Raw genomic sequence first — 14696 nt, 5'->3', positions numbered from 1 at the left:
GGAAAAGGGTTAAGAAAGAGTGATATAGGGGTGAATTTGATCAAAGTACGTTATATGCATGTATGGGAATATGAACGTGAAATCCCTTGGTAAGATTAACACTAATAAAAAAGAAAATCAGCTTACTTAGAAAGAAAAAAAAAAGAAGCAACTCTGACATGCTGAACTACTGTCTATGCTGCTATACAGTCACAACTCTACTCTGAGGGAAAAGGCTTTATAGAAACAATAAAACTTAGATGAACCAGAACAATTACCTGGAACATTCAACTAGCCAGCTTTCCTTCACTTGACTTTTGATACAAAGAGATACCGTACACTAAAATAAGTGGATAGGTAGGAATTTATTTTAAGAAAGCAAACAAAACCACCTTCTACTTCTGGATTAGGTTGAGAGGGTCACTGGAAATTGAGGACACCAATCCTTTGGCTTCTACAACTATCTGAATGGAAGCCTACATTGAGATTTTTCTTTCAAAATGATGATTTTGCAATGCTGCGAGATGTTTATTCATTCACTTATTTGGTTCTCCTTAAATTGCAAAGTGCTATATTAAAAACCTAGGTTAATATCAGTATGAATGACACACAGTGTATGTGGACACAGAGTGAGCGAGAAAAGGAGAGGTGTGTGAAGACTGTAGGACTTCAGAGGCCCGAGAGGTTCCTTTTGATTGGGAGACTTGGGGGAAGGAAAGGCTCGTGGAGGAGGAAGCTTTTGAACTGAGTCCTGGAGGACAAGTTTAGAGAAATGGTTTTCTAGGATAAGAGACAGTATATTCCTAAGCAGGAAGGTGGGAATATAAGACAATAACAAGTGTTCTAAGGTAGCTGAAGCACAGGCATATATTAGGATATTGTGGGAGATAAGAGATAAGATTGAATACCAAAATGGGCCCAAATCATGGATGGTATTGGGGACTCATCTAAGGTTCTTCTTTTAGCTTTGGAAAAAGATTTAAAAAAATCTTATTAGGATATTATATAGGGGGAATTCATTGTGACAGTTCCGAATAGGCTAACATTGTACATTGGTTAGATCGCTCCCACCATCTCCCTCCTAACCCTTCCTGATCCACTTAAAGCAATTGTAAGAGGTTTCATTGTTCATTTCATATATGTATATGAAGCCCGTCGGCCATATTCCCTCACCTTCTTCTCCTCCATTTACCCTCCCTCTCACCAGTACCTTCCATACACTGCACCTATTTTGCAGTCCTGTTTCTCATTATTAATATTTAAGTCAATGTTTAAAGGGGTTTCTCAATGTGTCCCCACTGTGAGTACACTTTACCTTGGTCAGTTCAGCCCCTCCATTACTCTCCCTTATCCCTTCCCTTCCACCCCCCATTTTTCAATAGCTTTTAATACGTATTGTATCCTCTACCTGCAAAGATGTTATGTATTTCCATATTGTTCATGCTTTATTATACTCTTGGAAAAGGATTTTTAGTGGGAGAGTTTTTTAGAACAATTGTTGTGGTCTTAATGAGCAGAGGCAATTGTGCACGGCAGTACAGATCACAGGCAGAAGTTACTTAATCCAGGGATGAGGGCCTGAGTGGGGAAGAATGACCATAGGGATGGAGGGGAGGGCTGATAAGTTTGGGAACTCACTATATGTATATTATATTATACTATATTATACTGTATATTATATTATATATTATACTGTACGTATGGGGAAGTCAGTTAAGATGGTTTTGAGCCAGGCAACTAGGAAGGCTGATGGGCCTTTAACTAAAAGGGGATTCAAGAAGATGAGTATTTCAGGAGGCAAGGACAGGAAGACAATTTTGAATACATAAGTGTGGGTTATCTGGATAGAAATGTACAGCAGGCACTTGAATTCTTGGGGTGAAGCTGTGGAATTAAGGAAGAGATTACAAAACAGACAACAAGATCCTTGCACAGTGGTGACAGGTGGAACAAGGAGGGCAGATGAAATTCTGAAGGAGAGGAAAAGGAGAGCTGGAGAGCCTGGAGGAGCCAAAAGGTGAGAGAAAACCAGCTGGTGTTCTTAGCAGTACTGTTAACGTTATAAGAGTTCTGAGGGCCGAAGAACTGAATCAGTTGTGGGATTTTGGTACCTTGGTGAGGCTAGTGATCTTTTGAGGGGACAGTTCCACTTAAAAAAATCCTTAATGAATTTCAGATTTCAAAACGCAGCATGTTGTGGGAAGAGAGAAATGAAGCAGAATGTGCTTGAAACACTAAGTCAGGAAAGTAACATAATACATGACTTCAACAAGAGTATAATTAAAGAGTGTTTTCTTAAACATTCCCCACAGAGAGAGTTCCTTTACTACAGAAATGGTGTTTTATTCATAATTTGTACTCTGACCATATCTGCCCTCTGAAAAAACAAACCAGAAAACCAGGATCTGCCCTACCTCGAGTAGAGCTGAGTAGAAGCCCCAGTTATCACAGTGGATATCCATGCTGAGGGGGGTCCCTCACTGGCTCAAATGTGGGGGCATTGTGTGGGAAAAGTCCTCGGTGATGTCCGTGGATTGCAGGCACAGGCCATTTCCCACAATCAGACTTTATAATAACTATCATTTCTTGACTGCTATGTGTCTGGCATTGGGCTAAACCAGGCAGGAAAGCATGGTTTTAGACCCCAGCCTTCCCCAATCCTCCTCTGGTTTTCTTCCCAGCTGGTATCATGGTGGAGCAGATATTTTTTCATCTAGAAAGTAGACATTTATTCCTTCAGATTCCCCTAAACCCTGTATCTGGCTTTCATATGACTCTTCTCTTCTCTTCCTGCCTTTCAGATTGCTGAAATCAAGAGAAAACCTGGATAAACCCTCTTTCTCCCCTTACTTTTAGTTCCTTACCTTAGTTGACTTTAAAGAAATAACTAAGTTTGGAGCTCACCTGCTGCCTTACTGTAGATAACTCCTCTGAGTGTGTTTTAATAACAGTTGCCTACACTACTTTATAGGAACTTGAAGGACACTTTTGCTAAAACCCTTCATGTGGACCTGTGTAAGTGGCTGATGGGTGACCTTTTGATGTCAGAAGGCTGAAAATTCCACCATCAGACCATGCTAATGCTGCCATTTTCTGAACCTGTGTCTCACGAAGAGCTGTGACGATCTATTACACACGTGCAGACCACTTCTCCTTCAACCATCTTTCCCCACACCTCAAATCATGCCGCTGCTTCATCCCATACATATCCCCAAACTCTACCATCGGAAGGTACATTTGAGATCAGGGTGTCCCTCCATGGTTGGCAGAATAAGCTCTCTTTGGTTAACTCGTTGTGATAGTGATTAGTGTGTGGCAGGCAGAACAGGCCCTGGTCCAGTGACAAGGCCCTCTCCAGACCTTCATCAACCTCTACTTTGCACATGGAACTGACATGAGAATTCCCTGTCCATGTATGGTCTCTCTGGGGAGCCCATGTCCACTGTGGAATCTGTTTGTTCTCTCCAGGACTCCCCACACGCTCTGCTTCTACCTCCTGAGTGCTGAACTCAGCACCCAGTTTCTTGGCTGTCTTGTTTAAGTGTCCTTCAGACACCTGAAAGTCAATAAGCCTCAAAACTAACAATGAAAATTGTCTTTCATCCACCTACCTCTCCTTCTCCTTCACTCCTGGACTTTGTGTCATTTACCTCAACTTTTGCTGTCATATTGTAACTGCTTGCATTTTCCTAAAAAGCCCATCTTAAATATTACTGAGGTATATTTCCAAATACATGTTAAACCTTTTTTGATGACATCTAACAATGTAAACTTTGAATTCTTTTGCTTGACATAGAAAGGTGTTTTTTTTTCTTTCCTTTTTTTCTTGGTGCTGGGGATTGAACCAAGGAGCTTGTGCATATCAAGCATGTGGTTATTGCTAAGCTGCACCCCAGACCCAAAGGCCTTTTTTAAAAAAAACTCTTAGCCAGAAGATTTAAAAAATTGAGTTCCTCTTTCATTTTGTCCATCTCTCTTTCGAAGTCCATGTTGTATCTGTTTTGAACATGTGTCCTTGACTTTGTATTATCTGTGCCTCTGCGAGGAAATGGCCTTACCTGTCATTCACTCAGGTGAAATCATACTTATCACTCAAGGCCTCCTAGGCAGAGTGTTCTGTAACTCTGCAGGCAGATTTGTTACGCTACCTACTCAGAGTTCTTTTGCATGTTGGCTTCATTTCCTGATTTTCTCCCTGTTTCCCCTCCTAACCTATGAATATACGTGGCAAACCTGGTCAGTCCCTGGCACTGACCCAGGTGCCTGGGGTCACACTTGATAGATTTGTGGAACTGAACTGAAACCAGAGTCCTTTCTTTCTTTTCTTCTTCGTTTTTTTGTTTTTGTTTTTGTTTTTTTAAAGTTAGTGGTTTATGTAAATTGATTCAAGCTTCTTCATCCCCATGGATTACAGAGTAAAGTAAATTATACAGTGAGAATAGAACTTTCATCTGTTAGAAACAGAAATTCATATCTCTAGTCACTGGGCTAGATGTCCTCAGTAATTATTCCATGGCTTTCTATCTTTCTAGCACATCGCAGCTTTATCCTTTATGCTCTGACTTAGCTTTCCCTTGATAAGTGATCCTTGAGAGATAGACACTTTAGAGAAATGATACATTTAAAACTGGTTTTTGTAGACATCTTCAAGGAATGAGGGTGACAGTGTGTATGTGAAGATATTTATATTAGCATAAAACTCTTCGAAAAGGAAATGTTTAGCAGTAGGCCAATTAAATAATTCACTTTAGTGAATAATACTGTCTTTCATGTTAAATTTAAATCAATCTTGGATGGGAATTAACAAGATCATTTACAATTGGTAAATATGTATTAGAAAAGATTCAGAGAGCTGACTTAAAAGAATTTGGCTGAGAGATGTTCAGTCATGCTGTGGCCGTGTGAGTGGGGCAGAAGCAAGCCAGAACTGAGGCGTGTGTCAGTTTGATTCACACTTACTTGGTTAACTGTGGTGTCTGAGCATGGGTTTTAGTTTCTGCTAAAAAGCCAAACTGACATTTTAAAATCCCAGTCCAGTTAAATTGTTGTAGTAGCCACATGCCTCTGTAGGACTTGAAAGTGGAAATGTGAGCTACTCTAGGGATATATTTGAAAGGCAAAATTTGTTTGAACCATACTTGCAAGGCCACCTTCTACATCCTGTTTACTTAGGTGTAGGATACCTTCTCTTTCCTTAAGAATTTTGTTTTAACCAAACATTAAATTAAAATATAGCAAATGGCCAAGAATATTCATTTTGAAATAATGGGGGATAATCTGTATATAAAGCTATTGTTTTAAAACAAAAACAATAAAGCTACTGTTTTAAAAAGTCACAAATGGGCTCTTTTTAGAAAAACAATTCTCCTTAAACTTAGTACATCACTGAGTATGGAGGAAGGAAGATGAGAAGATCCAGTCTTGACTAGATACCTGCCACAAAGCAGGCTGGGAAATACCCATGATGCCAGGAGCAGTTCAGAGTTCCTAGTGCTGCAATGTCTGCTGATTGTGGCTCTCTTTCTATTTGGTACAAAAAAGGTGGTTTAGGCTGGCGTTGTCCAAACTTGGGCTGAGAGGAACTAAATTCAAATATCCACCTGGAAGCCCAGGGAGGGTTTATTTTTTGAAGAGTTTAGGGCCGAATTCAGCTGGTATTGCCCCTGTTTGCCTTTCTTCCTGCTGGGGCTATGCTGGGCTGGTCCTCGTAGAATGTTATGTGTCTCAAATTCTCATGAACCCACAAACCCTATCTTTCTCTCTTGTAAGGTCTTTGCTATAAACATTTTTCAAAACACTAGCAGTAATTAGATAAGCTACTATGAAAGAGAAAGCATTATACATCAGTTAAAAACATAGGCAAAAACAAGGCTTATTAGAGAAAGATAATATTCATGCAGATTTTACAAACCGTGTCTTTAGGGTGGCCCAATAAGTAGAAATATGGGGACCCATGCTTGTCACTTTTCATGCACATGGAGAGACTGGAAGGTACCATTCCTAAAGGAAGGGGAGGAACAGCCTAGGACCAATCATTAGAATTAACAGAACCAGTGACAAAGATATATTATTACTGTTAGAGTCAAGATTGCTTAGTATGTTTAGAGCAGTTGAATAAAAATTATCTAGGTAGTAAGAATAAAGACTAAGCACAGCTAACCCTATCGAGCATGCAACAAGTGAAATTAGTGAAAGACTGAGCTATATGTGCATTTCAGAAGTAGATTTTTCTCAAAATATTGAGGGCATCCTGAGGTGCTTTTAGGGAGGCACAAATATCAATAAAATTTGAAATAGTAATATCAGAATTCTTATAAAATTTTCTCATAATAATGGGATGTTTTAGTGATATCAGCTGTCATTTGAGAATCAGTCACAGTAATCATTTCTAAAATTAAAAAAATTTTTAAATAAAGACACGATGTCCGCATGTTTCTATTTATATTTTCTCTAATAATCTCATAAATTCTTATAGACCCCTTCACTTCTAACACAGTGCTTATTTATATTCAAAGTTCACAGTTGACTTTCTGGATGTAATTGCTTCCTGGAAAAAGTGCAAAAAAAAACCTGCACCAATATCTTGCCTGTTTCACTCTGCTACTCCCTGGCCACGAGCAGTGCTTTGAAACCAACCTCTTAGCATTGGATGAACCACCCGATAACCTCAGGGCCTATATGTACTTCAGCTGATGGGCTACAGTTCTTTACCTATGCAATTATGGATAGTATAAATTCTGGAATATCAGTGTCAATAATCCCCAAGAGACAAGCCCTCTAGGAGAGGTAATGGCAGGCCCCGAATACCTGCCTCTGTGTTTTCTGCTTACACAGTGTGAAGGAAAGGGGATGCGCCCTTTGCCAGGTCAGTTTTATTAGAAGAATTCACTCAATGCAGTTCAGACATACTGAGGCCTGGTTCCCTCTGCACACAGATGATGCTCGCACATGCCCAATGTGCTCCATTCTTGGTCTGTGTATGTGGCTTCAATGCACAGAATGGACTGGGACTCCGTGCTGATGTCAGATAATGCCAGCGGGGGCGTTTTTGCTAGCATGTGTCTGTCTGAGGGAAGGAAGAGTACAGAGGGAGACCTAACACCTCAGGTTAAATGGAAAATAGAACCTCTCTGTGGTAAGGAAGTGAATGCTTCACAATGAATGTCACAAGTGGAAATTAAATTTCAGGATTTATTAATTGAGTTTACCATTCAGCCCTGCCAAGATGCAAGTAATTTTGTGCGAAAATGATCAAGCTGTTTTAGTGTCCCACAGAGAAAGCTCTCATTGAAACATGGCTTTAAACATGGCCTTTACTGGAATTGAAAATGCATGTGCTAGGAAACTGCAGGCCCAGAAGGGGAAATGAAGGGACCCAGAACATGGTGCAAGTACACTGTTGAATAGAAACTTCAGTGAAATGTGAGAAGCAGAGAGTTGCACACTGTGTGAGGCACGCTTGGTACACACGTTATGAGTGTGTATGTCCACTCCTAAAACCCAGCATTCTGATGAGGTCATGGTCACTGTGAATCAGTGTCTGTATACCCTGAAAAGACCAGAGACCTTTCTACAGCAATGTAAAGCAGGTGACTCTGTAAGCAGATAGCCACGTTTTAGTCAGCAGCTATCTAGTCTGGACTAAGTGTATGTTTTTCCATTATAATCTTTTGAGACCAAATAGCCCACTGAAGAATGTGTGATTTTCAAACCTTAGAGAATTTTGTTACAATTAAACCATGTAATTCAAACCTAAAGTAGGGTATTACAGGATGTTATCTTTGGTCCCTTTTTTCAGTTAAAAAAAGAAAACATCAGGAGTTTTTTTTTTGTGTGTCAGAACAGGACATGAAAGCAATACTAACGTTGAGAAAGGTTATATGCAGAATGTCTGACAAAAATCAAGTCTTATTGCAAAAACATGGAGATAGTGAAAAGACCAGTAGCTCCAGGAGTTAGAGGCAAGGTGGGGATGAATGTGCTTGATGCTGTATGATACCACAATGAAGTGTACATGTCATTGTACATTCGTGCAAACCCATGGACTGTACGACACTGAGAAGGAACCCTAATGCAGACGATGGTGTGTAACGCAGATCAGCATTTTTAACACATGTACCACTGTGATGAGGCATATTGATTAGGCTGTGCGTGTGTGGGTAAGGGGGTATGTGGGAAATATCTGTACCTTTTTCTCAAATACACTGTGTACCTAAATATTTTAAAAATGAAGTAATAAAAAGTTGGCTTTATAGACTCACCATTTCTTCACCTAGAAATGAAAGGTTTATAGTGCTTGAGTTTAAAAATTGTAGCTAGTGAGTTACTGGGTTTGGGAAGACCAAGGCAGGGCACTGGGCGTGGGCACCTCTGAAGCGATACTTTGGAGACTTGGTGTTTGTTGGATCTACCAAGAATGTGTCTTCAGATTCTGGACTTTGCTTTGAGAACCCGGACAGCAGGTTTCACTGGCAAACTCTTTCATAGGATCAAAACCTTTTCTGTAATGTCTCTATTTCGAGACAAGAGAAACTTAGACAGTGGGAGAAACAGCCTGGGCATGTGGCACTAGCTTGGGCCTAGCTGAGGCGCTAGAAGCTTATCTTGAATCAATACTCTTGAGCTGTGAACCCAGGGTGGGTTCTCCACAAGGAGGAGAGGGGAAACCATGCTCAGATTATCAAAAAAGCAGGGATGGAGAGTGGGAGAATGATGGAAGGAAGAGGCTCAGTTTCCTTTCTTTTAGTAAACTGCAATGGCTGCAAGTCTTAGATGAGGAGAGACACTCCTTCTTACATCGGAGTTGGGAGTCAGAAATCCAGAAATCTCCAGAGCATGAAAGTCTCTGAATTTGCTGGGTTAGTACTTAAAAAATACAGAGTCCAGGGTCCAATGGACTCCTTCAGCATTTCCAGAGGGGTTGTTAAGTGTGAGAGGAGCACAGGTACCTGTGCATTTCAAAGGCTGAATCATTGCTCTAAAATTGGTGTGTTTGTGTGTGTGTGTGTGTGAGAGAGAGAGAGAGAGAGAGAGAGAGAAACAGAGAGAGACAGAGAGACAGAGAAAGTACTTCTGATTCCTTTTAAAGAAGTATTATTTTTTATCCCTTTTCAGAATCATATGTTTTCTGAGTCTCCATATTTAATACTGTCCCGCCACCCTTGGTTTCCACCCTACATCTGCTACTTTTCTGCCATGTAACAAACGTTCTCTTGAATTTGTGACTACTCTGAGGTCCATTCCATACTTTTGCACTATTTACCAGTGTTTCCACTAGAAACTTGCTGTTTCTGGACTTTTATTTATAGTGGCGCCTGTGGGTAAGCTCAGTTTTATGTGGGGCAAGGAAGTCAATGTTCCTATTAGATCCTAAAATATGACTTTCCAGAATGGGCTACTGAGGGAGCAGGAATCTTTATGTTTTTCCAAGACACATATGTGAACTCGTTTCAAAAAGAAATGTTTAGGAATTGAGGAAGCTGGACCTTAAGAACTAAATGTGTTTTTTGTTCATTTTGGGTTACTACGTGGTGTGAAATATTTTACTAGAGTCTTAAATACCTAACAAGTGAGGACTTGTAGGTGGTGGTTATGTGTCACTTAACATATCCTTAAAGATTGAAAAAAAATACATGTTGGAAATCACGTAGAATATGCAAGAAGAAATAGTATCATAATCCATGGTTTTCAATAAAACAATGTAAACAAATGGGATTTGATTCTTACACTCAAAACACTTAAAATAATGCCTGAGCTTTGACAGAATGAAGACCAGGAAAAAGAGTTTCAGAGTTGGGTGTTCTTAAGCAAGCCCCTGCCTCTGGCTCCATGACACAGGAGCACACTGTGCATTTTATGGTTACAGAATTTCCTGGGGCTGCCTAAAGACTGCAGAGAGCAGTCTTGAGACTTCTCACAGGAAGAAGAAACTTCTTGTCTATATGATTCTGCTAGGGCTCTGTCTGGCAGCCTGGTACTTTGTCATTTTCTCTAACTCGGCAGAAGGAGTTCTTGAGTGATTTGTGGAACCTCTCATGTAAAAGGAAGATACGCTCAAATGTGAATGTCAAAAGGTGAAATTAAATTTCGGAATTTATTATTGAGGCAAGCTACTTTTGCCCTACTGAAAGACAGGTAAATTCGTGCAAAGGCCATGGAGCCACTTACAGCTCCAATGCACGTGGTCTCTGAGGAGGGGAACAGGGCAATGATGGCTGTCCCTCTGGCTTTTCTTATGAGGCGTATCAGCACACTAGATACAGCCCCGGGGCACAGGTGACAGTACTGAGGGCTTCCAGACCTGGCTTGCAGTGATAGGCGGAGAGTCATGAGTAGCAAATTTGTCAGATAAACTTCTAGCCGCTAACTTGGAATTTATAATTCAGATAAGGGCTAAGTAGAGATTCAGTCACACTCAGCAAGTCCTTTCTTTAGAATGAGTAGAAATTATTAGGTTAAATATTACAAAGGAAATGCTTAACGAACTGAGGATGCCAAGTGCTCTTGAAGAATTCTTAGCATTCTAGAAGAACTTATTAAGTTCTCTGAATAATTAATAAAACCCATTTTAATTTTTTCCTCTGAGGCATTTTCCTTAGTCACCACACTGTTAGACACAGTTGTTATACATGTCCTCATTATTAATTGTCATTTCACTGAGGGCCAAGAATGTATTTTACCTTCAGAGCCTGCAAAGTGTCACACACGTAGTAGGTGTTTAGTAAATCTTGGCTTAGTTGAGGAAATACTAATTACATTAATTAGTGATGTTAATCCCAGAATCTGTTCCATATAGGATATTTGGTAGGGCATATTGTCAGGAGTTTATCTTTGAATGATCAGAGGGAAGAAAGGAATTGCCGATCAAATAATATAAATAAGATTACAAGGGCATGCTTAGGATGTTTACTTGCCAGTGTATTTTATTAGGAAGAATAAACAATCATTGCTTATTCCCATCTAAGTAAGGACCAGTTCTGTTTAAACTGGTACTCTGATAAGGTTGTTCTAAGTCATTTTAATTTACAAATTAAAGGGAGACTTTTAACTCAACAACTCTTTGGCCCATTCATTTCTTCAGCTGTGCTAGCAAGGCAGATTCTCTACTTACGGCATTTTTATTGTACTTATAAAATGTAAATAACTTCATTTACCAAGGGACAGTAATCAAGTCAAAACCTATTAAGGACATAATTCGCTTTGAAAATGGGAGTGTAGGACGCAGTATAATTTACAGGTTGGCTATTTCTTGCCCTCGTATTGAGTATTTGATGGTTCTGACTGCACTGTTCAGATTGTGAGACTTCTGCTTCCTCCCTTTGAACCCTGCTGGCCTTCTAAAGACTGTGGAGACTCCCACGGACAACTGGACTCTCTTCAGTGGTCTATGCATAAAGACCTACCTGGCCTGTTGCTTTTTAAGAGAATAAGCAGGCCAGAGCACCAACCACCATTGGAAAGCATATCTACTTTATTTTGAACACTTTTGAATGGCAAATGTTACCAAGGGGAATACTCCATTTGAGTCTGCCATCCAATTGCACCTCTGTTTACCTTGACTTTGGTGTGTGGCTTGTTTTACAAATCAAATGCAGGTTCATACTGCATGCCTTGAATGCTAATACAGGACACCTGTGTTTCAAGGCAGGACACTAATTTGTATAATTTATTCCTGCGCAGTTTTACAACCATGATGCATACATACTTCCTTTTCTCTGAACCTTTTCAGATTTCATTTGCATAGCAACCACCAGTGCTAAGGAGGGTCCTGCCTTTTTGATGCTTCATATTTTGAACCTTTTCTCAGTAGGCAGAGAGAAGTTTCCTTATTCCTGCCAGTTGTTGAGATGCATGTCAGGGGAGAAGAAACTCACTTTCCACTGAGTTTATAATCAACACATTCTTCTCCTGAGGATGAGAGCTGAAGTACCCATCTCCTGACTTCTGAGTTTCTCTTTCAAGGACTTTGCTAGAAAAGCAACTTCTCCTTCAAAGCTCTTATCATTTCCAACTCCCTTGCAGCTGCTAGACAGCCTCTGTGTGAGCCGAGACTCTTGTGGCTGCACTTGATTTCTGTTCTGAATTGGCTGAGGTGTCACCTGGTGATTAGTCTTATGGTAATTATGGGAGGCTTATTTGCAACCGTATTTATTCTTTTCCTCAACTCACTTGGAGCCACACTGGTTTGGGTTAGTCAGTGATCTGACAGGTTACCCTTGGCATTTTCTCCTTTCAATTGTACCTGAGCTTATCTCTCTGTCACAGATCACCTTAAGAAGTCAGAGTTCCAGTTTTGCATTTTTCTTAACTGAGATCAGCTTTTCCTTGACAAGTCCACAAGTCCAGATAAAAGTGTGGCTTCAAAGCTGCTCGAATCCTGAGTTCTGTAGGTATCAGAGTGAACGCGGTGGATATTACTTAATACCGGCATCCACAGCTCTTGCGTCTCCTCGTCTTCAAAGCCCACTCTTTTCCAGGCGGGTTTATCCCTGAAGCCTTCCTAACAGGTTAAGTATGTCTCCTATGGACTCTGATAACCCCCTGAAACAATCTTTTATGGATGGATTTTCTGCCAAGTTTAGGATCTTAAAAAGCAAACACAGAGCTTTAAATTAATACTTGACAGAAAAATCAGTTTTCCTGTGATGACGGTACCTCTGGACAGAGTAGATTACATTCTAGGTTCTATCTACAGGTAAACACAGGCATTTTCGTCTGTTGTTATTGTTGCTCTTATCATGTTTTGTCATCCTTTCCTCTGGAGAATTTTATTAAAAATAGACTCTAGTTTATCTTGGACCAAAAAAAAAAAAAATTCTGCTTCATGATGTAGTTTAGCTGATGCTGAAAGAAGTGTGTTTGTTAGCTATGGGCGTTTCTTGTATGTTGGGGTCATTTGTACAGCCCCAAAGGTGGCCAGGTCTTTGGCTTGCTTCTGATGTAAAAAGAGTTAACACAGCAGGCGTGAGACCACTGTCCTTAGAAAGACATGCTTGCAAGGTTGGTCATGGGCTGCTGTCTGGGAACATGACTGGTAAATCATCCCCTATACTCATATCAGCCTTTCCCTATGTAATAAGGGTGTCTTGTTGTACTTCAATGCTTTGTACAAATGGTGTAGTTTGTGCTGAACATCTGCTTTCCTTCTGGGAGTCTGGAATTTTGGTTCATGCCAGGCAGAGTGCCAGCATGACCAGCCCCAATGAAAACCACACCTGCTGAGTTGCTAATGAATTCCCTGGGTCCATGGGTGCATTTTTGTTGCTCGGGGCAAAGTACACTCTGGGTGACTCCTCGTAGGACAGAGAGAGAGCATAAGGAAAGCTGCATGTGGATGCCTCCAAGAGCTGCCTGAATCCATTTTTTGTATGATCCCACTGTGCACCTGTATTGCATTGCTGTAATAAATTCTAGCCATGAGTACAAGCTCCGAATGAAGGAGTGGTCTTGGGGACCCCTGAGCCCCTCGTTAGTTGTAAAATTCCAGAAATATCATTTGATAGCATTAGTTTTAAAGATGCAAAGCTGATCCCTAATCTTCTTGGTTTCTTGTGTATCTTTCAGCTTAGATTTTCCTGAAGAACTAATGTTCACTTAGCTTATGACATTCTTTTACTTTTGGTCAAAAGTTTGCTTTTCCGCATCATTTCTAAACTTATTTTATGGGCAAAGTCCATATCAATCTAATAGCAAAGTGGCTGGCAAGCTCTAACATAACAGTAAATATGACTGAATGTTACATTTTAGAAAAAAATCTGCTATAGTTAATACCGACAACTGGCTCTCAAAAGAGTACCCAGATATTTACAAAATTACCTGTATTCCTTAATTTGAGAATTTATTTCAGCCAGATATTTTTGGGTGATCTTTTTTTTTTAAATTCATTTATTCACATGTGCATACATTGTTTGGGTCATTTCTCCCCCCGCCCCCTCCCCTACGCTCTCCCTCCTCCCCCCCCTCAGTTTCAGGCAGGTCCTGTTCTGCCTTTATCACTAATTTTGTTGAAGAAAAGACACAAGCCTAATAAGGAAGACAAAGCATTTTTGCTAGTTGAGTTAAGGATAGCTATACAGAAATATTCCTAGAATTGCTTTCGTGTACACGTGTTAATGACCCATATTGATTAATCTCTAACTGATCTTTACCCTGGTTACTGATCCCCTTCTCATGATAACCTTTGTCGCTTTAAGGTTTCTGTATTAGCTCCTCTGGAGTAGGGACATCAAATGCTTTCATGTTTTGGGTGATCTTAATAGTTAATGAAATAATGTTGATATGATTTTGAATTTTCTTCTAGTTCCAAAACATGCTTTTATTTTTTCTCAAGGTGACTTACGGTAGCTTTGTACTTATGCATTACAGTTTATAAACTGTAAAACTGTAGCTTGCAGTAATACTGTTTTTACTCCTCACTATAGACATGTATCTGCTGTGGTGGATGTTGAAAGTGTGGACCAAACAGTGATTCTACAAAATAGTGAAAAGTTGAGGCTAGTCATGTCTGTCAGGGTAACTTTTTAAAGATTCACTTGTTAGAACAATAAGAACAATAGTGAAAATTCCTCTGTTTACATAATGGTCCAGTCTTGCCATGGAGTGAAAAAAATACCTTTAAAATGAGATACTGTTTTCAGAAGTAGTAGAATTTCATAGGTCACTTTGATATTATTGAATCATTTAATGCTCTAGGGTATAAAAAATTATTCTAGTCTAAG

At 39.9% G+C, this 14696-nt stretch overlaps 1 protein-coding gene across 6 annotated transcripts in view; it reads right to left on the bottom strand.

The window, feature by feature from the left end:
* Positions 1-14696, bottom strand: part of Magi2 (membrane associated guanylate kinase, WW and PDZ domain containing 2) — a 1413820-nt gene that overhangs the window by 44615 nt on the left and 1354509 nt on the right. For 2 of the 6 annotated variants that reach the window (XM_074064891.1, XM_074064890.1), the window contains one exon: positions 5891-5979. The exons of 3 other annotated variants lie outside the window; for them this stretch is intronic. In XM_074064891.1, coding sequence (XP_073920992.1) covers positions 5891-5979 — 89 coding nt within the window. Of the gene's footprint in view, positions 1-5890; positions 6002-14696 lie in introns of all 6 variants that reach the window. One more of the 6 variants, XM_074064892.1, reaches the window with a different exon arrangement.

The sequence above is a fragment of the Castor canadensis genome, chromosome 2 (genome assembly GCF_047511655.1).
Source record: "Castor canadensis chromosome 2, mCasCan1.hap1v2, whole genome shotgun sequence".
Taxonomy (NCBI): domain Eukaryota; kingdom Metazoa; phylum Chordata; class Mammalia; order Rodentia; family Castoridae; genus Castor; species Castor canadensis.
The sequence above is the reverse complement of the archived record's forward strand: the minus strand, read 5'-3'. Positions and strand labels throughout refer to the sequence as shown.